This window comes from Haliotis cracherodii, unplaced genomic scaffold (assembly GCF_022045235.1).
Source record: "Haliotis cracherodii isolate W230 unplaced genomic scaffold, xgHalCrac1.p SCAF_19, whole genome shotgun sequence".
NCBI lineage: Eukaryota > Metazoa > Mollusca > Gastropoda > Lepetellida > Haliotidae > Haliotis > Haliotis cracherodii.
The window spans coordinates 11,222,138-11,247,703 of NW_027266274.1; the positions used below are offsets into that span (position 1 = coordinate 11,222,138).

The window sequence follows — 25,566 nt, forward strand, 5'->3', positions numbered from 1 at the left end:
ATGTTGGGTGCCAATGTAGCGGCCATAAAATTTCCTAGTCCCGTGATGGGATTTGAACCACGGACCTTCTGATCCGAGGTCGGACGCCTTGTCCACATGACCAAAGAGGTTAACCCCATCAGCAAGCTGACAAGGTAAGGATGTCATCTGTGGGACGACTCCACGCCCTGTTACATACTCCCTTATCAACAGAAGGCACGTCCTGGGCCACATAGCAGAGTACTGAGGCTTGTTTTGCTCACATTTAACATGAACGTGCTCAACCCCACGTTTGGCGCCAATGTAGCGGCCATAAAATTTCTGAGTCCTGTGATGGGATTCGAACCACGGACCATGTGATCAGAGGTCGGACGCCTTGTCCACATGACCAAAGAGGTTAACCCCATCAGCACGCTTACAAGGTAAGGATGTCATCTGTGGGACGACTCCACGTCCTGCTACATATGCATAACGGCTATGAATTACAAGATAGATAAAAATGAAAAAAACTTATTCAACAATGAAAACAGTTGTCACCGCTGTGGCAGTAGCTTAGGCCCCACTTCCAATTAGGTTTGTTTTGGAAGCACTTTCATTTAGACATTCAAATACTTTCTACAGATATTATGACTTTTTCTCGCTGGGAGCTTCAATAAATCAGAGAATATACCATAAATGTATCTAGAAAAAAGACATTACCAAGAAAATTGCGAACATTATTTTCACTTTACTTGCCATTAAATAAACGAGATCCATGACGAGGGCCAAGGGCATCCTTGCAAGGCCCAGTGGGTACGTAAGTACGTAAGTAAAGGCTATGAAGTGTGGGTCAATCAGCACTAATTAGCGAGATTGCCGGTAGATCTATCTGCGCCTCGCAAACCACATACTCAATTCTTTCTTTGCACGGGCTGGTGAAAGCAGAGGAGAAAATCGTAACCTCCACTTCAAAAGTAGAGAAAACATACAAACCCTTCAATTTCAACGTCTCATCGGCGTTAAGTTCTAACTGAGACATGGTGTAGGTAAGATGAGCACCACTGTCATGACCGTATTATTTACATTTGGGCACTAATGCCAACCACATCAAAATGTCAACACGTTCATAAACTGAACTTGGCGCCATCTTGATATTTATACAACTCGCGAGATTACAAATATTGCATACTATTTGACTACAACGTCTTTTAACTCAAGAAATTATGCAGAAGTCATATTGAGCAGCGCTTGACTATACATTTGTAAACAAGGATACCAAATACAATTATATTAAAGTTTGGTTATTTATGGTCTTCCAAATAAATTTATGAAACGGATTATTTCAAATAATTTCTGACGTAGCAAAAATGTCGAATTCCCGGTTTATATAATAGTAGTCAGTTGGGAAGTACTATTACATATACGAGATTTAGAACATGGCGTCAAAATCTGAAAAGTTTGGGTGTAACCCAGTTTAGTTTGTGTTTGCACAGCTATTTTATTGTGTCGCTGCGTGTTTTAAGTTGCAAAAATGCGAACTGTTCTAATGGTAGCAGAGAAGCCATCTCTGGCCCAATCTCTAGCTAAGATACTCTCAAATGGAACCTTGAACAGTAGAAAAGGCATGAATGGGGCTTGCTCGGTCCATGAATACAGGGGCAAGTTCAACGGAGAAACTGTATTCTTTAAGATGACATCCGTTTGTGGTCATGTAATGAGCTGTGACTTTATGGGAAAGTACAATAACTGGGACAAGGTTGATCCGGTAAGGCATATACACAGACATTAATAATCTTAACAGATTAATGCACATGGACCTGTCGGTCAATGCCGGTACCTATACATCAGTTTCTTTGAAGGGAAAAAGCTCCCTATGAAAACTTACACAACGACTGATTGTGAAATTATGGCCTTATGCTTCCAAGGGCAAAACTACATTTTACTGGAGGCATTCTTGCTGCTTACTTTATGGGGCTTTTGTTGTCAAACTATAACACTGTGTTCACAACTTTTTTCCTTCAGGGATCCAATCGCTTTGGATAGAGTAGTAGGCAGCCTACCCTAAAGTGAACACAACCTGCCCAAAGAATCTACAATACTCAGTTGTCAGTTGTGTTAGGGCGTTTCTATTTGTGAGTTGTCATTCTAATAAAGTATTTGTGAAACCTTACCCTAACAATGGATGGGACCCTTGATTTAATAGTAAAATATGTTGCATGTTACGTGGGCTAAAATTAAATTAGTTGTAATGATTCAAACACTCAAATTTTTTTGCATTTCATGGAGTCAGAGAGCAAGTTATTTGCATCCATTGTTGTTGTTTTTTTGTATGTGACACAGTACTTTGCAGCTGGTGAAACCCCGAATTAGGTTACATTTCTTGGCCTACCTTTAGAATACAGTACCACAAACTTTTCAAAAACATGACAATACCCTATGACGTAATTTGTAGTATTTTGTTGCCAGTCACACCGGCAAAACAATGTCCTGTGACGTTAGGGGTCATCGAGCGTGCATAAGTTCCTCCAAGTGATCTATTATCTCTACACGCAATGTCATTGAATACACACAGAGGTGTTGAGAGTTTTAAATATTTGTTTACTAAATATAGTCTAGGGCAGCACATTTTATAGCAAGCGCTAGTTTACGAAAGCACTTTTATTTTTTATATGTTTTTTTATTTCGTTTTTCTCGTAATTCAAGTGGCTTAAATGGTTATAACGGGAACTATTATGCATGTATTATTTTTTCGGTTCATTAATTTTCATTATCATGCACAAGAATGCAGTTTATATGGGATATTATATCGGCGGTGAACACATCCAAATGTCGCCAGTGTTAGCATGGTTAGAGTAAGTTACCCCAAACTCTATCCTAAGCCCTTGGATCCCCTCATCATGAGGACTGTAGACAAAATGATATAACCCAGAATAGTATAAGAACTGTACATTGAGCAATAGAAATTGGCATTAATCAGGGTTCCCGTTTACCGTTAATTACCAGTTTTTTACGGGTAAAATTAGGTTTGGACCGGCAATTGATGTGACTGCCAGTCCCTGTGGACCGGCAGATAAAGTACCCTAGAAATCTTTGTTGTTGAACAAACATCAGTGATATTCATATAAATACAATTTTCAAACAAAGTCGGCTTGTTTTGTTACGATCAGGGTTTCCCCTTGTCTATTTCTAGGTTAATTATCCATTTGTAGCGACTTTGGTCTCAAAATATATTTTTAAAAAAAGAGAGAAAATTGTGACTGAAGTTTGTGTAAATGACGTTTAGATCTAACCAAGTTACTTCAGAGATGACATCTTTGCCCTGAACATGATGTTAAAAGAATTAAAACCAAGTAATTTTCATACGTTGTTTTATTTGTTGAAAGTTGGGACTGCCAAAAATTATTGGGGGACTGGAAATTTCTAGAGTTGCCAGTCCACAGGGACTGGCAGTTTTAAAAGCCAGGGGGAACACTGATTAGTCCTATAGTCCTTGCCAAACTGCCAAATAGTTATAGTTGTAAGGTATCCTAAGGACAAGTAGAAATTTGACCCTTTTTTAAGGTTTTGCTACAGGTTATCATTATAAGGACTAGCGGACTAAAACTGTTAATTTCTATTGCTGTTTTAACACCTGTTTGCACCTGTTTGATTGTTTTCAGGTTGAGCTTTTTCAAGCACCTATTCAGAAGAAGGAGGCCACCCCAAACCTTCACATGCCTGCCTTCCTGAGAAAGGAGGTATGTTCTCTAATATCAAGATTTCTAAAAAGCAGCATAAAACCCAACTTATTCACTCACTCATGATCATTATTATTACATTTAGGTTCACACTTATTGCAAATGTCCAAAGACTTTTGAAGTTTCTACTGACACGTACCAAAATATCCATGTTGTCTACAGTAGTAATTGTTTGGTAATTCCGAGACACTGGTGGCCGCTATCAGCAATATTCCAGCTATATGACGGCAGTCAGTAAGTAATCAAATCTGTACAAGACAATCCAGTGATGGACATCATGAGCATTGATACATGCAACTGGGATACAATGAAATGCATCCACCAAGTCAGCGAGCCTGACCACCCGATCTCGTTAGTCGCCTCTTACGACAAGCATAGTTGCCTTTTATGGCAAGCATGGTTTGCTGAAGACCTATTCTACCCTGGATCTTCATGGGTCAGATCTGTATGTAGTGGTAGTGAGCACTTAGATCTGAATTTAGTGGGTTTGTTAGATAATCTTTGTGATTGTTGTTTCAGGGCCAGGGTGCAGACTATCTTGTTCTTTGGCTGGATTGTGACAAGGAAGGCGAGAACATCTGCTTTGAGGTTATAGACTGTGTGGAGCCCATGATGAACAGAGCACATGGGCAGGTGAGTTGATCACAGGGGAACTTCAGTTGTTGACCAGGCACACAGAAGAATAGGGCCTGGATTCCACATGGGCAGGTGAGTTGACCACAGGGGGAACTTCAGTTGTTGACCAGGCACACAGAAGATAGGGCCTGGATTCCACATGGGCAGGTGAGTTGATCACAGTGGAACTTCAGTTGTTGACCAGGCACACAGAAGAATAGGGCCTGGATTCCACATGGGCAGGTGAGTTGACCACAGGGGGAACTTCAGTTGTTGACCAGGCACACAGAAGATAGGGCCTGGATTCCACATGGGCAGGTGAGTTGACCACAGGGTAACTTCAATTGTTAACCAGGCAGATCAGTGAGTGAGTGAGTAAGTGAATATGGTTTTACTCTGCTTTTAGCAATGTTCCAGCAATATCACGGCAGGGGACACCAGAAATGGGCTTCACACATTGTACCCATGTCAGGAATCGAACCTGGGTTTTCGGCGTGGCGCTTTAACCACTAGGCTACTGGACTGCCCCCTTTTAGAACAGTAACTAATCTGTAAAGAAATATGTGTATAAGGACACACTTGGTAATTACATAGGATTGTGGTTTTGAAATTTATACATATTTGTATGCAAGCATCTCAAAACTTAATCAGAGTACTGGTGTCCTTTTCAGCAAATCTACCGAGCCAAATTCAGTGCAATCACAGATACTGATATCAAGAGAGCCATGCAGAACCTGGGAGAACCGAACAAAAACGAGGCTCTGTCTGTGGATGCCCGTCAAGAGTTGGATCTGAGGATAGGCTGTGCTTTCACCAGGTTCCAGACCAAGTTCTTCCAGGTAAGACAAGATCACTGGTGTAGCTTTAGTCTGATCTGTTGCCCTACTTCACTCCCACCTGTGAAGATCCGGGGTAGAATGGGTCTTCAGCAACACATGCTTGTCATAAATGGCGACTATGCTTGTCATAAGAGGCGACTAACGGGATCGGGTGATCAGACTCGCTGACTTGCTTGATGCATGTCATCGTATCCCAATTGCATGTATCGATGCTCATGATGTCAATCACTGGATTGTCTGATTTAGACTCGATTATTATCAGGGACCATATCAAAAGGATTTTCTAATTTGAAATCATGATTAACAAGAAACAGATGAATATATAAAAAGTACACAAGATATTTGTGACTAGAATATACTTGATGGTTAATTGGTCGGTACATACAAGATATAACCAATGACTGATTAAATCGTGAATGATTTCCAACACAATATGATAGCAAACAAGTACTGGAATATTGTCAACCAAGGAAAACCATATGAATATATGTTATTGTCATCCAAAACTGGCTCCCACAGGATATATCACTTGAATGAGATCAAGCGATATCTACACTGTAGATATCGCTGCAATGAAATTACATCACAATGCTTTGCAGACCATTGTGACGTCACTGGTTACCATGACATCACAGCAAATGACATCACTAATGGCTCTGTTACTGAAGCTGTCTGCAGTACTTTTTACACTGAAGACACTGCTAATTACTGTCTACAAATTGAAAAAGTTGAAAGAATGATGTTGGATGATAAATAAAATCTCACCCTCGTGTCTTTTGATATCAAATATATCAACACTCGTTGATATATTTGATGTCAAAAGACACGAGGGTGAGATTCTCTATTTGTTATATTGCCAGGGCAAGTACGGAGACCTGGACAGCACTCTGATATCTTACGGCCCATGTCAGACCCCGACACTGGGCTTCTGTGTGGAAAGACACGACAAAATCCTGTCCTTCAAGCCTGAGGCCTACTGGGTGATCGATGTACAGGTAGAACATACACAGCTTACTCCTGTTTACTAGCGTAATGTTTGGAACATACTCTAAAAAATTATTGACCGTAACTACTGTAAACAAAGACAATACTGCGACGAGATATTTTTGCGAGTTGCTGTGTTGATATTATCAAATACGATAATTGACTCAACTCAGTGTCATGACTGAGTTTGAATGAATATAAGAAGGATTTTAATGAAAGTTCGTCACTCACAAATTGTGACAATGTGGAGATACGTAACGGTACACGCAAGATGGCTTGTTTCCTGTGTGGACAAAATTGCAAAGGACACTGACGCAATCAAGCGAGGTTAGGAGAAGGCAGGATTAATGTGTGGTAACAGTGACACTGATTGGTCTGTTTACACTGTCATTTGTGATGTATTGTGTGACTATTCTGCATTCATTTGTGTTTTTAACTTATTGAGTAACTTGTGGTTCTGGTTGATGATTTCAACATTTGATGACGTGTTACAATGAATAAAGTATGTATGTATTATTTATACTTATTTTTGCGTTTTTAATTTTTGCGATTGAGTCTCGTTTGCAAAACTTGCAATAATAAAACGGTCGCAAAAAATTCCCTGTTTACAGTATGCTCAACAAATACCATTTATCAAGGAAGGTCATTGAAAATGTTGATGATTCAATACAATAGGTATGATCATTTTTCCAATCCTGTAACCATGGTAACAATCACAAGATGAGGATATAGCATTTGGAAACCCTGCAGAATAGTCTCCCTTTGTTTGATGCCAGCTGTAGAAGGAACTGACACATCGGTTATTCAGCCCAATTGTTGTGGAAGGTGGTCCAGTCATCTAAGATGCCATAAGTTGCTCTGCGGAGTTGCATGTCTTATGATTTCCTGGTTCAATTCCCAGATTTGCCATGATTTTCTTCCTTGGTTTGTCAGCACCATACCTGCCATTATGGTAATTAGCAGACCTCTCCATGACTTGACCCCCACATGTAACTGCCACACAATGACATATCTGATGGTGTTAAACCTGCTCAATGTTGAGGAGTTTTTAGATTTTCTTTGGATTCAGGGCCCCCAGCAACCTGTGCTTGTCGTAAGAGGTGACTAAATGGATGAGGTGGTCGGGCTTGGTCACTTGGTTGATAGCGTGTATACGTTGACTGATTCTGTAGATCACACATCCTGATGGGAAGGAGTTGAAGCTGGAGTGGGACAGAGTGAGGATATTTGACAAGGAAGTCGCACAGATGTTTGTCAACATGATCAAGTCAAGTGATGGAGCAAGGTACAATTTTCAAACCAAAATACAACTTAAAGTCATATGGGGAGAGTGAGTATGGTTTTACGCTGCATTTAGCAATATTCCAGCTATATCACGGCGGGGGACACCAGAAATGGGCTTCACACATTGTACCCATGTCGGGAATAGAACTCGGGTCTTGACGCGATGAGTGAACGCTTTAACCACTAGGCTACCCAAAGTCATATAAATGAATTATGGTGACAATAAATTATTTCCACTGATCTGCAATCAAAGACATTGTTTCTTTTTCTTTTTCTATATTGAGTTATCTCTCCCCGTGTGTCTGAGTTATCTCCCCTGCAGGTCTGAGTTATCTCCTGTTTCTGAAATATCTTCCCTATGTATGTTTCCCCTGTGTTTGTCAGTCATCTGTCCTGTGTTTGAGTTATCTCCCCTATGCATGTGAGTTATCTCCCCTGGGTATGTCTGAGTTATCTCCCCTGTGTGTCCACAGGGTGCTGGGTGTTGTCACCAAGGAGAAGAGCAAGGCTCGTCCCATGGCCCTCAATACAGTCGAGATGCTGAGAGTGGGAAGTTCCGGACTCGGTAAGATTTCATGACTCACCGTGGGCTTTGCCTTTGACATGTATGCTGACAGTTTCTTTCCATCTGAGAAATTGAAACAGATATTGTCTTGGATGAGGTCCAGGGCTGTCTTTTGGCAACAATAGGGTGTATTAGTGAGCATTGACAAACATGAACCATCCAGGAATATTCCTGAAATTGACAGATAGTGTCTCCATGAATTTTGATGCACCTAATTCAGTCAGGTTTAATAATAGTTTTGATATAGCATGAATTTGACTTGGAGATAACAGATTCAGAACCAGCATACCAGATATTTTTGACAAAACGGTCGTTTGTGCATTGCCAAAATTATAGGCAAAACTAGCAATATAATAATGTATTGTTATAACTATTGTAAAATTGTGCCACCGAGTACATGGAGTATGCTGCTTATATCCATGGTAACCACTCCTGCCAAACAATAATTGTTCCCTTCGGTCATTCCATCAGCATCTTAATGGAATACAGTACCATTGTAACCTCAGGCTGTATTTATTTCTGGCACTATCATACTTGTTGCTACCCCAATTTTTGTGTCACCTGCCTTAAAAGTGCAGCAATATTGCTGAAAGCGGCGTAAAAACCAAACTAACTCACTCACTCTCTACTTATTGCTGCCTCCAGGTATGGGCCCCCACCATGTGATGCAGATAGCGGAGCGTCTCTACACCCAGGGCTACATCAGCTACCCCAGGACCGAGACAACGCATTATCCAGAAAACTTTGACCTCAAGTAGGAGTTTATCAAATGTACATGCGATAGTTGTTTGTAGTGAGGACAGATACAAAATGCAAATGTGCTGACCCCTATGAATGTGTATGCAACACAACGACTGCAAGGCAAACAAATATGGCGCTCATGGCATCATATTAAGAAAACTTTTTTCAAGAACAGAAATAAGGACTGTTGTTTTTTCCACAGTGACCTGACAGTATATTTTTGCAAAGAGACTTGGTTATGTTGGAGCTGTGTGATGGGGTTAGTCACACAACTAGTGATGGGTTAGCCACACAACTAGTTGGAACAACTTCTTCTTCGGCAAGGCCTCACACAGCAGTATATGTATTATGGAATAATGCAGGATATGTATACAAATATATGCAATATCTAGATTTTTCTAGTTTTGCAAAAAGACTTGTTTAAGATCTCTTTTCTTAATGCAGGGCACCTTGAACCAAATCATTAGGTCCACTTTGCTACTGTCTATTCAGCGATGGGGGCGCAGTGGCCCAGTCGTCTAAGGCGCCGTGATTCGCTGTGCAGAGTTGCGTCCCTTGGGCACGCCAGAAACCTATGATTGTGGGTTCGAATCCTGGTTCACCCCAATTATGTTTCTAGGTTTGTCAGCACCATACCCCTGCACGTGGGTTTCACCGAAGTGGTAAATGTCTGAGACCTGCATCATTTCGGGCTTTCCTCCCACATTAAGCTGACACGCCGTGATATAACTGGAATACTGCTAAAAGCGGCGTTAAACCCAACTCACTCACTATTCAGCGATGACCATTTTGCTTCTTTGAGAGGCATTTAGTAGTTGGAGTACTAAGTAAGGATAAGACTTATGGATGAACAACTTCTTTGGATGAGCTTTCTGGAGGATGGTACCAGCTGCTGGTCTGTTGACAGGCTCCTAAATGTAATAAAGAAGTTGTTCATCCATAAATCTTATCCTTACTTACAAAGACCTCTATGGTTCTACAACATTGTGTTTGTGACAATTCTTCAGTATGCCCTCAATCAGAATAATTGCATGGAATACATGAACAAGCCCAGAAGTCCTTGGGTTTCTGTAGTAGCAGGCAGGGCCTTCTTCTAGGGATGGGACAAGTCTAAATTTACAACAGGGTACCCTCCCCCTATTACCCAACTCTACCCAGGTACCCACTGTAGGTCTCCACCCACTGATTCGCTATTGAACGATCTGGTCACGTATACACCAAAGTTGACTAAAGCTTTATCTTTATTCAAACATACCAAAATCAAAAGAAATGCCAATACCGTATTCGACGTAATGAGCGCCCCGCTCCAATAAGCGCCCAGGGCGATATTTGTTCATATATTGGCAAGTGAACAATCCTAATTAGCATCCCTTCAACTGATCAATGTACACAAGACTTATTTATTCGCGTATGATACACACTCGTGTGTTATATGCACCTGTAATTATGGGCAATTTAATTCTGGAAAAATATATCTGTCGTACATAAACATTTCAGGTTGTCAGCTTAAACCATAAAATTTATCATTCAACTCTGGGTTTTTTCACCAAAATAATATTCTTATATGAGCCCCCTATTCCTAATTTTGAGAGCGCCCTGGGCGCTTATTACGTCGAAAACGGTATAAGCGACTTGTAGTGTAACCATGGAGATCTAGATAATTTAACAATATATATGCTAAAAGTGGTGTAAAAACCATACTCACTCACTCACTCACTCACTCACTCACTCACTCACTCACTCACTCACTCACTCACTCACTCACTCACCATGTAAGTGATGGGCTGGTACAGTTACTTCACTGCTCCTTGTGTTCCAGGGGCACCCTGAGGCAGCAGCAATCTCACCCTGACTGGGGCAACTTCGTCCGCGACCTCCTCAACAAGGGCATTCAGAGACCCAAGTAAGTATGGCTGCATCCTGCGCTGTTTCTGCATCGATGAAACTGTGAGATCCAAGTTGTTTCAATATGTGATCACTGTGACGAACAATACAAGTTTAGCAATGTCATATGGGTATCATCTTCCTGAGGCAAGGGAGTTAACTGACTCTAAAAGTCCAGTTTCCACCCCTGCTGAACTAGGCTGCAATTTTGGAGTCATATTTTGGCTGGACTAACAAGTCTATGCATAGTCCAATCAAAATCGCGTAACAAAATGGACATCCGGTTTGTAAACTGCTGTGCAGATTTCTATGGGCGGCCGTTCGGTCAAAAAATACAAAGTTGAAAAAAAGGTCAAAAGTACGCAATTAAGGTCAAATATTACGAATAAAGAACTAAATGTTACTACTAAAGGTCAAAATACAATATTAATAGTCAAATGTTACGAAAAGACATCATAAGAAAAGAAAGAACAATGTGTACGAAAGAATGTCAGTGAGTACGAAAGGACGTATTCAATAAAGAACGTCAGTGAGCACAAAAGGACGTTTCCAATAAAGAACGCCAGATGGCGCTGCAATTTGTAAAACATTCCGAGTTTAATCGGCTTGTTCCGCCGTGTATAGTATATGATAACTGCATGCCAAGGTGCACAATGTATTACGTCATTCCTCGTGCACTCACCGTCTGACGTACGTCAGTACGAGGGACAAAGAAAGGACGTATTTCATAAAAGCCACTGGTGGCGCTAGGATCAAACCCAGATATTCCTGCCTCGTTCAGCAAGGGTGAAAACTGTACAGTACAGTCAGTTAATTCCCTTGCCTTGGGAAGATGGATCTTACTTTTGACTTGTTTTAGTGTACAGGTACCCAAGACAAATTACAGCAACAGATCTAAATCTCTTGCCTTACAGATCATCCTTGTTTAGCTGTTGTGTTGATGTAACAGACTCTCTTCATTTACCCTTGTGGTTGGCAGGAAAGGATCTGATGCAGGCGACCATCCCCCAATTACTCCGATGAGGTCAGCCACGAACTCGGAGCTGGAGCATGACGCCTGGAGATTGTACGACTACATCACCCGACATTTTATTGGAACTGTGAGTTGACACGTGGCGTGTAGCTCACCTGGAGAACTGCTCCCTTCCTCATCTGCTGCCATTGTAATACATAGTTATCTGTGAGATGGAGGGCCGGTCGGGTAGCCTAGTGGTTAAAGCATTCGCTCGTCACGCCGAAGACCCGGGTTCGATTCCCGACATGGGTACAATATGTAGAGCCCATTTCTGGTGTCCCCCGCCGTGATATTGCTGGAATATTGCTAAAAGCGGCGTAAAACCATATTCACTCACTCACTGTCTTATGGAGACCGCCTACAGAGTGGATAATGCATGTCATTGTATCCCAACATCGATGCTCATGATGTCAGTCAGTGGATTGTCTCGTGCTTACTTGATTTTAGTCCGCCGCAATATAGCTGGAATATTGCTGAATTCGGCGAACAAACTTAAAATCCTGTTCATAACATAGAACTCTGTCCACCCAGCAGTGAATCGGTACCTGGTAGGATGAGATGGCAATGTGGTTGTTAAACAAGCACCTCATTGGCAGCTTGGGTTGTATACTCCCCAGGGAGCTGAGAATGAAATTAGAGTGCACTCTGAACCTGCAGAATATCAATGAAAGTACAAATACATGAGGTCACAAGTATACTAATAACGAGTGAAGATCCGGGGTAAATAGGTCCAAATAGCAACCCATGCTTGCCATAACAGGTGACCATGCTTGTCGTAAGAGTGGACTGACGGGATCGGGTGGTCAGGCTCGCTGACTTGGTTGATGCATGTCATCGTATCCCAATTGCATGGATCAATGCTCATGATTTCAATCACTGGATTGTCTGGTCGAGACTCAAATATTTACAGACCACCTTCTTATAGCTGGAATATTGCTGAGTGCAGCGTAAAACCCAAGGATTAAGGATAACATACAAGTACTTGGACATTAGTGACAAGTAATGTTCTTCATTGTAACGAATGTCTATTTGCTTGTGCATTATCTGACTTAAAGATAGCATCAAAATAACAAAGTACTGCAAAATAGGATTTTAAAGTTTAATAAATCAATAAAGAAATTGAAATATGTAACTCAAATAAGATTCACAGAAATTTCATAACTTCTATATCTGTGCTACATTTTAACAAGCCCGTATATTTGTACTGCACATTTTTTTTTTAGATTTGATCGTTGGAGCCAGTATATTCATAATGCATGAGCTTAAAATTTGCATTGTAGAGAGTAGGTCAGTAAACTGTCCATTTCTTACTGATAATCTACATTTGAAACAGTAGAGTGTCGTCATATCAGTTAGTGATAGGTATTTATCATCCAAAACTGGCTCCCACAGGAGATATCGCTTGGATGAGATCAAGCGATATCTACACTGTAGATATCGCTGCAATGAAATTACATCACAATGCTTTGCAGACCATTGTGACGTCACTGGTCACCATGACGTCACAATCAAATGACATCACTAATGGCTCTGCTACTGAAGCTGTTTTCAGTACTTTTTACACTGAAGACACTGCTAATTACTGTCTACATATTGAAAAAGTTGAAAGAATGATGTTGGATGATAAATAAAATCTCACCCTCGTGTCTTTTGATATCAAATATACCAACACTCGTTGATGAAAGTGGCAAAAATCCTCGGCAAGCCTCAGAATTTTTCCACTTTTATCAACTCGTGTTGATATATTTGATATCAAAAGACACGAGGGTGAGATTCTCTATGTGTCTAGACAAGTAAAAGTGTCTGGAAATGATGACATGTCTCCATCCAGTTCCATCTTCTGTTCCAGTTGGCTCCAGACTGCACGTACTTACAAACAACCGTATCATTTGAGATTGGTGCCGAGTTATTTTCCTGCTCTGGTAAAACATTGCTCGACCCCGGTTACACGGACGTCATGTCGTGGCAGGCCATTACCAGTGATGAGGAAATGCCACGCTTTCACCGGGATCAGATGCTCAGCTTCAAGGATGTGAGTTGTTCAAATTTCACAATTTATGCTGAAACACCAGCGCCAGCGGTTGCATTCTTTTGGAGACGCATTAATTTCACGTTTTACAGTATTTGACAAAATGGCCACAGAAACAGATGTAATTCATTCGGGATATTTCAGCATGAGATAATCAAACACAACAATATCGTCATGGGTTCGAATCTCATTCGATGTGTTAAGAGATGGACTGGAGCACAAAAACTTTTCAGATTGTGGTTTAAAGTTGATTATGTGTTTTTCGGGTGTTTCAGTATATCTTCGATCTTTCCGTTGTATTGGATCTCTTTTGATGTGGCGGTATGCATCTCCTGTGTATTGAAGAAATGAAAATGGTTGCTAAGACAACAATAAATTCGTTTACAGTTGGAATTGGACGTGAGCAACAACACTTTGTGTGAAATCATTAGAAGCATGTAGGCATAATCATTCACCATAACTGTATCGTCACTAATCTGGTTGGCTTTCTTTGGTATTAATTTGAGCATTTCTTCAGTATCCACAAACAAGGGCAAGTAGCATCCTGTGGTTGGTTTGTTGTTTAACGCCACACTCAGCAATATTTCAGCTATATGACGGCGGTCTGTAAATAATCAAGTCTGGACCAGACAATCCAGTGATTGACATCAGGAACATCGATCCACGCAGTTGGGATTGATGACTTGCATCAACCAGGTCAGCGAGCCTGACCACCCAATCCCGTTAGTCGCCTTTTATGACAAGCATAGTCGCCTGTTACGGCAAACATGGGTTGCTGAAGACCCATTCTAGCCCAGATCTTTGTGGGTCTAACGTCCTGTGTGTTATCTTACCAGTAAATCTTTGGGTGAGTGGCTGGTGTTCACTTCCAGGCTCCTCCTTGCACTCCCTTCAGAGCAAGACCGCCTCCGTGGTCTAGTGGTATAGCGCCTGCCTGGGGAACTGAAGGTCCGGGTTCGATCCCGGCCGCGTCATACGGAAAGACGTTAAAAGATGTTACTTGTTGATACCCTGCCTGGCGCTCGGCATTAGGGTGCTAAAACAAGGACTTGTCGGCTCGGAGTTAGTATACTGTGTCTGAATGGGGTATTCATGTTAAACTGCGGCATGGTATCTCAGGGCTAAAACTATAAAATCGACATTAGTCCGGTCTAGTGCAAGCATACACACACTTACACTGACGTCGCTATGCAAGTGCAATAATCTTTGACGTAACGTTGAACCCCATGTCACCTCATCCTTCAGAGCAGAGCATTCTTACAACTGGCCACTCAGTGTTTCTGTCTGAGGAATATTTGTATTAGCATGTCCCTGTGATTTCAGGTGAAGCTTAACGAGCGACAGACCTCGCCCCCTGACTACCTCACTGAGAGTGAGCTGATCACTCTGATGGAGAAACATGGTATCGGCACCGACGCCAGCATCCCCGTCCACATCAACAACATCTGTGAGAGGAACTATGTCAACATCATCGCCGGCCGGAAGCTAAAGCCCACCCCACTTGGCATTGTACTGGTGCATGGGTACCAAAAGGTAGAGTAATCTAACACACAGGGCAATTCATACACATATCCTACCTCCATTACATCCCTGACATAAATCCTGTGTTTTGGAGACCGCCTCTGTGGTCTAGTGGTAGAGCGTCCGCCCGGAGAGCGGAAGGTCCGGGGTTTGATCCCCAGCCCGTCATACCAAAAGACATTAAAAGATGATGCTTGTTGTCACCCTGTCTGGCGCTCGGCATTAAGGGGCTAAAACAAGGACTGGTTGGCTCGGAGTCAGTATACTGTGTCTGAGTGGGGTGTTCATGGTATCTCAGTGAGCTAGTACTATAAATCGTCATCAGTCCGGACTAGAACAAGCAGCCATACAGACACAAACATGTACATGCAAGTCGCTATATAAGTGCAATAATCTTGGATGCGATGTTAAACCCCATTTCACCTCACCTCACCTCACCTCACCTCACCTCACCTCACCTCACCTCACCTCACCTCCAGTATTTTGGCTGTCATCACACTATAAGATCTTCAGAGTTTCAACAGGAGACCTCTTCACTGTTCACTATCATAAGCATATCACCACAGCAAGGTGGAGAACCTCACTTCTCTCATGTGAGTGGGGCGGTCGGGTAGCCTAGTGGTTAAAGCGTTCGCTCGTCACGCCGAACAGGGTTCGAATCCCGACATGGGTACAATGTGTGAAGCCCATTTCTGGTGTCCCCCGTCGTGATATTGCTGGAATATTACTAAAAGCGGCGTAAAACCAAACTCACTCACTCACTCACTCACTCACTCACTCCATAGACTCTCAACATATCAAGACTTGCCTATAGAATTACTACACATCCATGGACTTTTCTTTCAGTACAGCCTTGGAGCAAAGCTATGGTTAATCTAAATCTTCTGTTAACGTTTAGTGGAGTGAGAGAGTGAGTATGGTTTAATGCCGCTTTTAGCAATATTCCAGCAATATCAAGGCGGGGGATACCAGAAATGGGAATCGAACCCGGGTCTTCGACGTGACGAGCGAATGCTTTAACCGCTAGGCTACCCGACTGCCCCTAATGTTTAGTGGACACTATTACTTTCGACTGAGTAGTTTTAGTTCTATAAGTAGTTATAGGTGGTATACTGTGGGGCAGAGATGGCGCCTCCTTGACCGTTATTGCCAGCTGCCTGCAGGGTGTGGGGGAAGTACAGTATCACTGGGGATCCACACACCTCCTCCTGGTAGTATGGAGATTTGATTTGCTCAGTTGAAGACAGTCTAAGACATGGGATTTAGGTGAACTAGAAGGATCTTGCAAGAGGCAAATGCTTGCAACTACCTGTCTCTGTCATTTAATATGGACCAGTTTGATTAAAGTTACTTGTAAGAATGACAATATAAATAGCTACATATTACTGCAATGGTGAGAATGATATTATGACAGAGTGACATTATGGTGAAGATGACAGACTGACATTATAGTGATGATGACAGGGTGACATGGTGATGATGACAGGGTGACATGGTGATGATGACAGGGTGACAGATGACATTATGGCAGGTGACATTATAGAGATGACATTATGACAAGTGACATTATAGAGATGACATGACAGGGTGACATTAAAGAGATGACATTATGGCAGGTGACATAATAGAGATGGCATTATGACAAGTGACATTATAGAGATGACATGACAGGGTGACATTAAAGAGATGACATTATGGCAGGGTGACATTATAGAGATGACATTATGATGGTGACATTATAGAGATGACAGGTGATATTATAGAGATGACATTATGACAGGGTGACATTATAGAGATGACATTATAACAAGTGACATTATAGAGATGACATTATGACAAGTGACATTATAGAGATGACCCCATGACAGGGTGACATTAAAGAGATGACATTATGACAGGGTGACATTATAGAGATGACATGACAGTGTGAAACTAAAGAGATGACAGGTGACATTAAAGAGATGACTTATGACATGTAAAATTATAGAGATGACATTATGGCAGGGTGACAGAGATGACGACTTAATGACAGGGTGACATTATGTAGCCAGGATGGCATCATGTACCAAAGGCAGACAGATTTATTCAGTAATCAGGCCTCCAGCCCATAATACATGTTAACATAATGTAGATTATACATGCTTACATACTATGGCGTTATGTTAAGACAAAAAGTTTTAGAATACGTTAGAACAGTGATGAGTTATGTATATTCATAACTTTAGATAGGAATAGTCCAATGTGTTTTAAAGTTCTTGTTGAGTTTGTTGACATAAGGTTTAAAAACTGTTGAAATGTGGTAAAGTTGATTTCACTTTCAGCAAAGCATTCTCTTCTTGCAGCTCGGTATCTGTCACATATTGACAATACATGATACTCATCCTCAATTAGTTAAACCTTTGGAGTGGCAATACACGCACACACGTTCTTCATATGGGATTTCAGAATGTCTTCCAGTTTCAACTGCAAGTTTAAAGTTGTTAAACCTGGACATACATGTTAATCTTTTATAATAAGCAGAGATTTCACATGATGATAAGTATTTTTCTACATTAAGGAGAGATTAAAGGATGATATTATGTAGCCTTAATGGCATTATGTAGGAATATGACATCATGTAGCCTTAATGGCATTATGTAGGAATATGACATCATGTAGCCTTAATGGCATAATGTAGGAATATTACATCATGTAGCCAGGATGACATTAGGTAGCCTTAATGGCATTATCAATTTATGTAGGAATATTACATCATGTAGCCAGGATGACATTATGTAGCCTTAAAGGCATTATCAATTTATGTAGGAATATTACATCATGTAGCCAGGATGACATTAGGTAGCCTTAATGGCATTATGTAGGAATATTACATCATGTAGCCAGGATGACATTAGGTAGCCTTAATGGCATTATGTGGGAATATGACATTATGTAGCCCGGATGACATTAGGTAGCCTTAATGGCATTATGTGGGAATATGACATTATGTAGCCCGGATGACATTAGGTAGCCTGGATGGCATTATGTGGGAATATGACATTATCTAGCCCGGATGACATTAGGTAGCCTGGATGGCATTATGTAGGAATATGACATTAGGTAGCCTGGATGGCATTATGTAGGAATATGACATTAGGTAGCCTGGATGGCATTATGTGGGAATATGACATTATGTAGCCCGGATGACATTAGGTAGCCTGGATGGCATTATGTGGGAATATGACATTATGTAGCCCGGATGACATTAGGTAGCCTGGATGTCTTTATGTGGGAATATGATATTATGTAGCCCGGATGACATTAGGTAGCCTGGATGTCATTATGTGGGAATATGACATTATGTAGCCTGGATGGCATTATGTGGGAATATGACATTATGTAGCCTGGATGGCATTATGTGGGAATATGACATTATGTAGCCCGGATGACAGTAAATGAAAGAGGGGTAAGAGATTCCTGTGATTCCAGATTGATGCCGACCTTGTGTTGCCCACAATGAGGTCAGCCGTGGAGCAACAGCTGAACCTCATCTCCCACGGCAAGGCAGACTTCTACGCAGTCAAGCAGCATGGTTTGGACATATTCCACAGGAAGTTCCGATACTTTGTTGAGAATATCAACGGTATGGATGAACTGTTCGAAGTCACTTTCTCATCTCTGGCTGACAGTGGTCGACCTCTGTCAAGGTACGTTCAGAATGGAAATATGTTTGTTGTGGAGACACATACTAACACAGAGGTTACCGGTAGCCCACTGCCTCCATATTGTAGTGGTAGAGCATTCATGGAAGGTCTGGGGTTCAATCCCCGGCCAAGACGTTAAAACAAGGACTGGTCGGCTCGGAGTCAGTATACTGTGTCTGAGTGGGGTATTCATGTTAAACTACGGCATGGTATCTCAGTGGGCTAGCACAATAAAATTGGTATCAGTCCTGACTAGTACAAGCAGCCACACACACACACACACACACACACACACGTGCATCCACGTCGCTATATAAGTGCAATAATCATGAAAGCGACGTTAAGCCCCATTTCATCTCAGCTACAGGTAGCCCAGTTGTCTAAGAAGCCCAATGTTGCTGTGCAGAGTTGCCTCCCTTATGCATGCCAGAAACCTATGATCATGGTTTCAGGTCCCTGTTTATTCTGTCTTACAGACCCTGATACAAATATATATCAAATACAGCCCATGCAAGTCTATAATGTTTGGCAAGTCTAGATTACTGCAGTATCAGTATCTGAAAATGAAGAGAATCACTGGGCTCCCTTTTTATTATATTTTTATTAAGATAACTGAACAACTGTTTTTTTCTGTACAATATGTTCATTTCAGAGACTAGATGTTAGTCTAGTCCCTGTTCATCCTGATTGTTTCTAGGTTTATTCGCACCATATACCCAAAGTGGTTAGCATTCAAGACCTGTCTCACTTTGGGCTTTCCTCCAACATCAAGCTCCCATTCCGTGATATATACTGTGAAAGGCACTGTTCAAACTAACTTGCCAACTAACTCCCACAAGATCTGTTTTCAGGGATTTTGCCATTTTTTGAAATATCCAAAGGTTTTTTGTTTAGAACACGGAAATAATTTTCAGGTGTGGCAAGTGTCGACGCTACATGAAGTATGTTCAAGCGAAACCTTCCCGCCTACACTGCTCCATGTGTGACGAGACGTACTCCCTGCCGCAGAACGGCAACATTAAGCTCTACAAGGAACTCCGGTGTCCGCTTGACGACTACGAGCTGGTGTTGTGGACAACTGGCTCCAAGGGCAAGGTTAGTCCCTGTGTTGTGAATCCATCAATCTTTGTACCCACTTGTTGAAGGAGGCCGAATGGATCTGGTGGTCAGGCTGGGTGAAATGGTTGAATGTGTGCCATCATACTCGACTGTTGGAAGATGCTCATACTATCAATCACTTGTTTGACTGATAATTTGCAGGCTACCATGGAATGATACGAACAGAAACTCGATCTCATTAAAATCTAATCTTAGTGCTCGCTACCGCTTTACATAGATCTGAAGAAACCTGTGAAGATGAAGGTAGAGAATAGGTCTTCAGCAACCCATGTTTGCCGTAAGATGTTGGTTGGTTGGTTGTTTGTTGTTTAACGCCGCACTCAGCAATATTCCAGCTATATGACGGCGGTCTGTAAATAATCGAGTCTGAACCACACAATCCAGTGACTGACATCATGAGCATCGATCCACGCAATTGGGATCGATGACATGCATCAACCAAGTCAGCGAGCCTGACCACGCGATCCCGTTAGTCGCCTTTTACGACAAGCAAAGTCACCTATTACGGCAAGCATGGGTTGCTGAAGACCTATTCTACCCCGGAATCTTCACGGGTCAGGCAACTATGCTTGTCATAAGAGGTGACTACTGGGATCAGGTGGTCAGGCTTGCTGACTTGGTTGATGCATGTCATTGTATCCCAAATATATAGAATACGTAGACTCGATTACTTACAGACCCCCTCGTATAGCTTGAATATTTCTCAGTGTGGTGTTAAACAACAAACAAGATCTGAGGACATCCCATCAAAGGTTACATAAGACCGCCCTTTCATCCGACCAATCAGCACGTTGCTTATGATATCACGAAAGTGAAAGTCCAAATGTGTTATCTAACCATGCAACCTTGAAAATGTTAACACAAGGCATTCCAGAAGACAGTTATGGGCTTACGACTTTCAAAAACTTATGGAAAGTACTGCCATTCAATCCCAGCCATCTATTAGGCACTCAAGACTTCTTATGTTCTGTTTTCAGACTTTGAATCAAATGAGTATGGTTTTTACGCCGCTTTTAGCAGTATTCCAGCAATATCACGGCGGGGCACATCGAAATGGGCTTCACACATTTTACCAATGTTGGGAAGCGAACCCGGGTCTTAGGCGTGATGAGCTGACGCTTTAACCACTAGGCTACCCGATGGCCCTTTGGATCAAGAACTTTGTCAAAATATTCTTCTAACCATAGTCCGGAATAGAAGTCGACAGTTTGAAACTAGTGCTGTAAACAATGAGAAAGTTTTTTTCTGATTGGCTAATGTAGACGTCCTGTTTGATATTTCATTGATCAAAGTTCAAAATGTGACATGACCTGTATTGGGATGTCCTCAGATTTTTGTGTTTGTTTGTTTAACACAAAAGACAGCAATATTCCAGCAGTCTGTAAATGTTCATGAGTGGAACAGACAATCCAGTGATTGATGTCATGAGCATCATCCACACAATTGAGATACAATGACATGCATCAACCAAGTCAGCAAGCTTGACCACCTGATCCCGTTAGTCACTTCTTACAACAAGCTTATAAACCTATTCATTGGGGTCGCTATTAAGTAGGAGAATTCTTTCTATAGGCATTAAAACCTATTGTGAGGTTTTACTTTCCAGTCGGGTTAAATCTCATAAACAGGGACGTTATGTCCCTGGGATTTTATATAATATTCAGGGATTTTATAGGATATTCAAGTCATATTTGCTATATTATCCCAGGGATTTTATATGATGTCCTGGGTATTTTATTAATATTACTTCCGTTCAGATTGTAACATGTAATGAAATGTAAAATCAAATGACAAATGTTTTCTTTATATTCCCGAGGATCGAACTCGCAACCTTCATATCTGTAGCCCAGTGAGTGTACCACGAGGCTACAGAGGTGTTGATAAGCCTCACTGGTTTTTAGAATGTCCTTTTCAAGATCTGTACGCCAGCAACAGATATTTTACGCGCGTTTCCTACTAAGGTTCATGGAAAGTATGTTCGAAACATAAAAATGTTGATAAATGTTGTTTTAAGTTTCTTTTATCAGTTTATAAGCATGGAAAAACACTTTCCCTCGGTTTTGGTAGACAGAGCATGCCCTGGGGGTCGGGAAAAACCGCAGGGCTTCGCCCCTTGGCTTCCCTCTCCCCAGGGCATGCTCTGTCTACCAAAACCTTGTGAGCGTGTTTTCTCCAATACATAGTCACCTCTTATGGCAAGCATGGGTTGCTGACGTTGAGAGAGATCCCGGTGTAGCAGCAGGTGCACTAAGATCTAATTTTTATGATGCTGACAGAAGCTGTGACTATTACACGCATGTTTGTATTGTAGAGTTATCCACTGTGTCCATACTGCTACAACCACCCTCCCTTCAAGAACATGAGGAAGGGGATGGGTTGTAACGAGTGTACACACCCGTCCTGCCAACACTCCCTGTCGCAGACCGGCATCTCCGAGTGCGTGGAGTGCGAGTACGGCATCCTCGTCCTGGACCAGACGTCAGGACCCAAGTGGAGGATGGCCTGTAACAAGTGAGTAGCAAGCAGAGAAACTTTAGAAAAACATTCACCTTTGTTGCCCCTGGGGGAGTCCCGGTCTGGTGCTCGGCATTGAGAGCTTACAAGAACAGGTCGGCTCGGATTCCGTATACTGTCGGAGTTGGGTATTCATGTAAAACTGAAGAATGGTATCTCAGTAGGCTAGTACTATGAAACTACAATGAAAGGTATTAGTCCAGACTAGTACAAGCAGCCACACCTGCTCACAAAAAAATGCAGGTGTGCAGGCTCATGGTTGGTTGGCTGGTTTGTTGTTTATCGCCGCACTCAGCAATATTCCAGCTATATGACGGCGGTCTGTAAATAATCAAGTCTGGACCGGACAATCCAGTGATTAATATCATGAGCATCGATCCACGCAATTGGGATCGATGACATGAATCAACCAAGTCAGCGAGCCTGACCACCCGATCCTGTTAGTCACCTTTTACGTCAAGCATGGGTTGCTGAAGACTTATTCTACCCTGGATCTTCACGGGTCTGCAGGCTTTATGTGTTACATATGCTTGAATGCAGTGTTAATCCCTACTTCACTTAATTGTGGGGAGGCCCAAATAGAGGTCTGCAGTAACTCATGTTTGTATTAAGAGCAGACAAAAATGGGGAAAGGTTGGCCAGGGGCAGTGATGACTGTGTGTCATCCCATCCTAGGCTATCAATCACCGATTTGCGCTGCCAAGATATCGGTTCCAGACTGCCGTCTATGACGAACACATCAAACAAAGACATGAACATTTGGGTAGCATTGTAACTGAAGCATTTGTCCCTCTGAAGATATATGAGGGTCTTCTGCCTAGGAATTACCAGACTATTACAAAGTGGTTTGAAACCACATCCTATTGTCTATTTTGGGTTAATGTTTTATTATCTAATTACCATGAGGGAGTAGCTCTATGGCTATTTCTTGCTGAATTGTTGCTAGCATTTTCAACACTTGTTTATGTGTAGATTGCTGTGGATTACATAGTTGTAAGGTGAAACACAGACCCTTCCCTCAGTTGTCACTTATCTTGGCAAGGCTTGCATGCCATGACAGATTAACCATAGTAATATGAAAGAATCAGTTGTTCTCGAACTTCTTTTGAGTAGTATATCTTGGCCAGACTAGCCTGTCGCCTACCTGACCAACTGCCCCCTTTTGTTTTAGGTGTAGCGTGGTAATCAACTTCTTTGACAATGCTTCCAAGATTACCATCGGCGAAGACACCTGTGATGACTGTGGTGCTAATACTGTTGTTGTGCAGTACAAGGTAGGATATCGTACAATGTTGTCTTGGTGTCCGTCTCATGTTGAACTGTTGCATTGTAGGAGATGCCATTATATGGGACTTGACCTTCTTATCGGTACATCAGTTATGGCCCCTGCACTTATTCCTAGCAGACATACAATCATGAAATCACTAGATGCTCCTGCATATATTCCCCGCCAATTTCATCTGGTTTGTTGGTTTGTTTGCCACACTCAGCAATATTCCCGCTATATGGTGACGGTCTGTAAATAATAGAGTCTGGACCAGTCAATCCAGTGGTTGTTTGTTTATTTGTTGTTAAATGCTGCACTCAGCAATATTCCAGCTTTATGACGGCAGTCTGTAAATAATGGAGTCTGGACCAGCGACTTTTTTTGTTTATATGTCGACCCATGCAGTTGGGATACGATGACATGCATCAACCAAGTCAGCAAGCCAAACCACCTGTTCCCGTTAGTTGCCTCTTACGACAAGCATGGGTTGCTGAAGGCCTATTCTACCTGGGATCTTCACAGGTCCGGGAAAGACTGATCTAGTGAATTTAGTGATTTGGTATCTCTGGTTTTCAGAGCAAGTCTCCGTTCCCTAACGGCGATGAAGAGCATACGGGGTGTGCCTTCTGTGATGCTATCTTCAAGTCACTCATGGAGAAACACTACGCCATCAACATGTCAAACCGCCGCGGACATGGTGGCAGAGGACGTGGAGGGAGAGGACGAGGTGGGCGTGGCCGTGGCAGGGGTCGGGGACGAGGAAAACCTAAGGACAAGATGGCTCAACTCGCTGCTTATTTTGTATAGAAGGATTAAATGGAGAACTTTTACATCTTACAGGGGTTAAGACTTTTGTTATGGATGATTGTACATTCTACATGTATACACACATCTAAATATACATCTTGTACAGTACAGTGCATTGTTGGGTCACTTTTAGGTGTACAACGTATATACATTATAGTAATGTATGCAAGACTCATGGCCATTTTCAGATGTGTAGATTTGGTATATAGGGTAGGCGATATTAGGGCATATTCAGTAAGATCATGAAACATTTTTATATAACCACAGACTACCTACACAGGGTTTGATTTAAGGAACTTGATTTAACTTGCAGCAGGTGCAGGTTGAAAACATGCACATGAAAACCTTGTTGCACCAGACAAAAACTATGTTGCGCCCTAAACGCACACAATCTTCAAGTAACCAATAATCTTCGTTTGATGCAAATTTGACAAATGAATAACAAGTTGCATTGGCACGTTTTGTAAAGCCAAATCGATCCCTGCTACAAGGGAGTAAAGGGGGCATCTAGGTTTATACAGTACATGGAGAAAATAGGTGGCTTTCTTCATAACATCACATCCAACGGACACTAGAGACTGGAGGATTGAAGGAAGCTGGACGTGTCAAGGAAAACTAATACAGAAGTAATTGTGTCAGAGCAGATACACTGGTATACATTCTTAAAAAAATGTTCATTTAAAAGAGACCTAAAATAGTTTGACGGTACTATGTAGCTTTACTCAAGATGTTTGCTGGGCGATACCCTGCATTTCCTGTTAGAAGTATATTACCAATGACCACATGTGATGCAGTCAGTCAACTTTGCCCACCACTACTACTGATCAGAAGACATCACAGAAAGTGCTCGTTTGTTTACATGGGAATAGTGCAAGCATGCTAGTCTTTTTGACATAATTGAATATAAAATAAAAATATTGTCATGAAGTATTGTCTGTCATATATTTGGAACTTTTGGGAAGTGTCATGGTATGATTGTGATTTGGTCATGGGATCAATGTCAT

At 41.8% G+C, this 25,566-nt stretch overlaps 2 protein-coding genes across 2 annotated transcripts in view; one reads left to right on the plus strand and one right to left on the minus strand.

Annotated features, from left to right (window-relative positions):
- The window catches only part of LOC139467104 (DNA helicase MCM9-like), a 29,666-nt gene extending 28,640 nt beyond the window's left edge, over positions 1–1,026 (minus strand). Inside the window, exon 1 of the mRNA XM_071248821.1 lies at positions 952–1,026. Coding sequence (XP_071104922.1) covers positions 952–997 — 46 coding nt within the window. The 5' untranslated portion in view covers positions 998–1,026. The remainder of the gene's footprint in view (positions 1–951) is intronic.
- A 373-nt stretch (positions 1,027–1,399) lies between these two features.
- Positions 1,400–24,883, plus strand: LOC139467105 (DNA topoisomerase 3-beta-1-like). The gene is made up of 17 exons (XM_071248822.1): positions 1,400–1,723; positions 3,618–3,695; positions 4,215–4,328; positions 4,982–5,149; positions 6,010–6,144; positions 7,306–7,418; positions 7,891–7,982; positions 8,628–8,736; positions 10,543–10,626; positions 11,587–11,707; positions 13,472–13,654; positions 14,975–15,184; positions 18,641–18,858; positions 19,770–19,950; positions 22,286–22,485; positions 23,660–23,762; positions 24,332–24,883. Exons 1-17 carry the CDS (start codon positions 1,490–1,492, stop codon positions 24,560–24,562), a joined length of 2,574 nt encoding a protein of 857 aa, XP_071104923.1. The 5' UTR covers positions 1,400–1,489; the 3' UTR covers positions 24,563–24,883.
- The last annotated feature ends 683 nt before the right edge of the window (positions 24,884–25,566 follow it).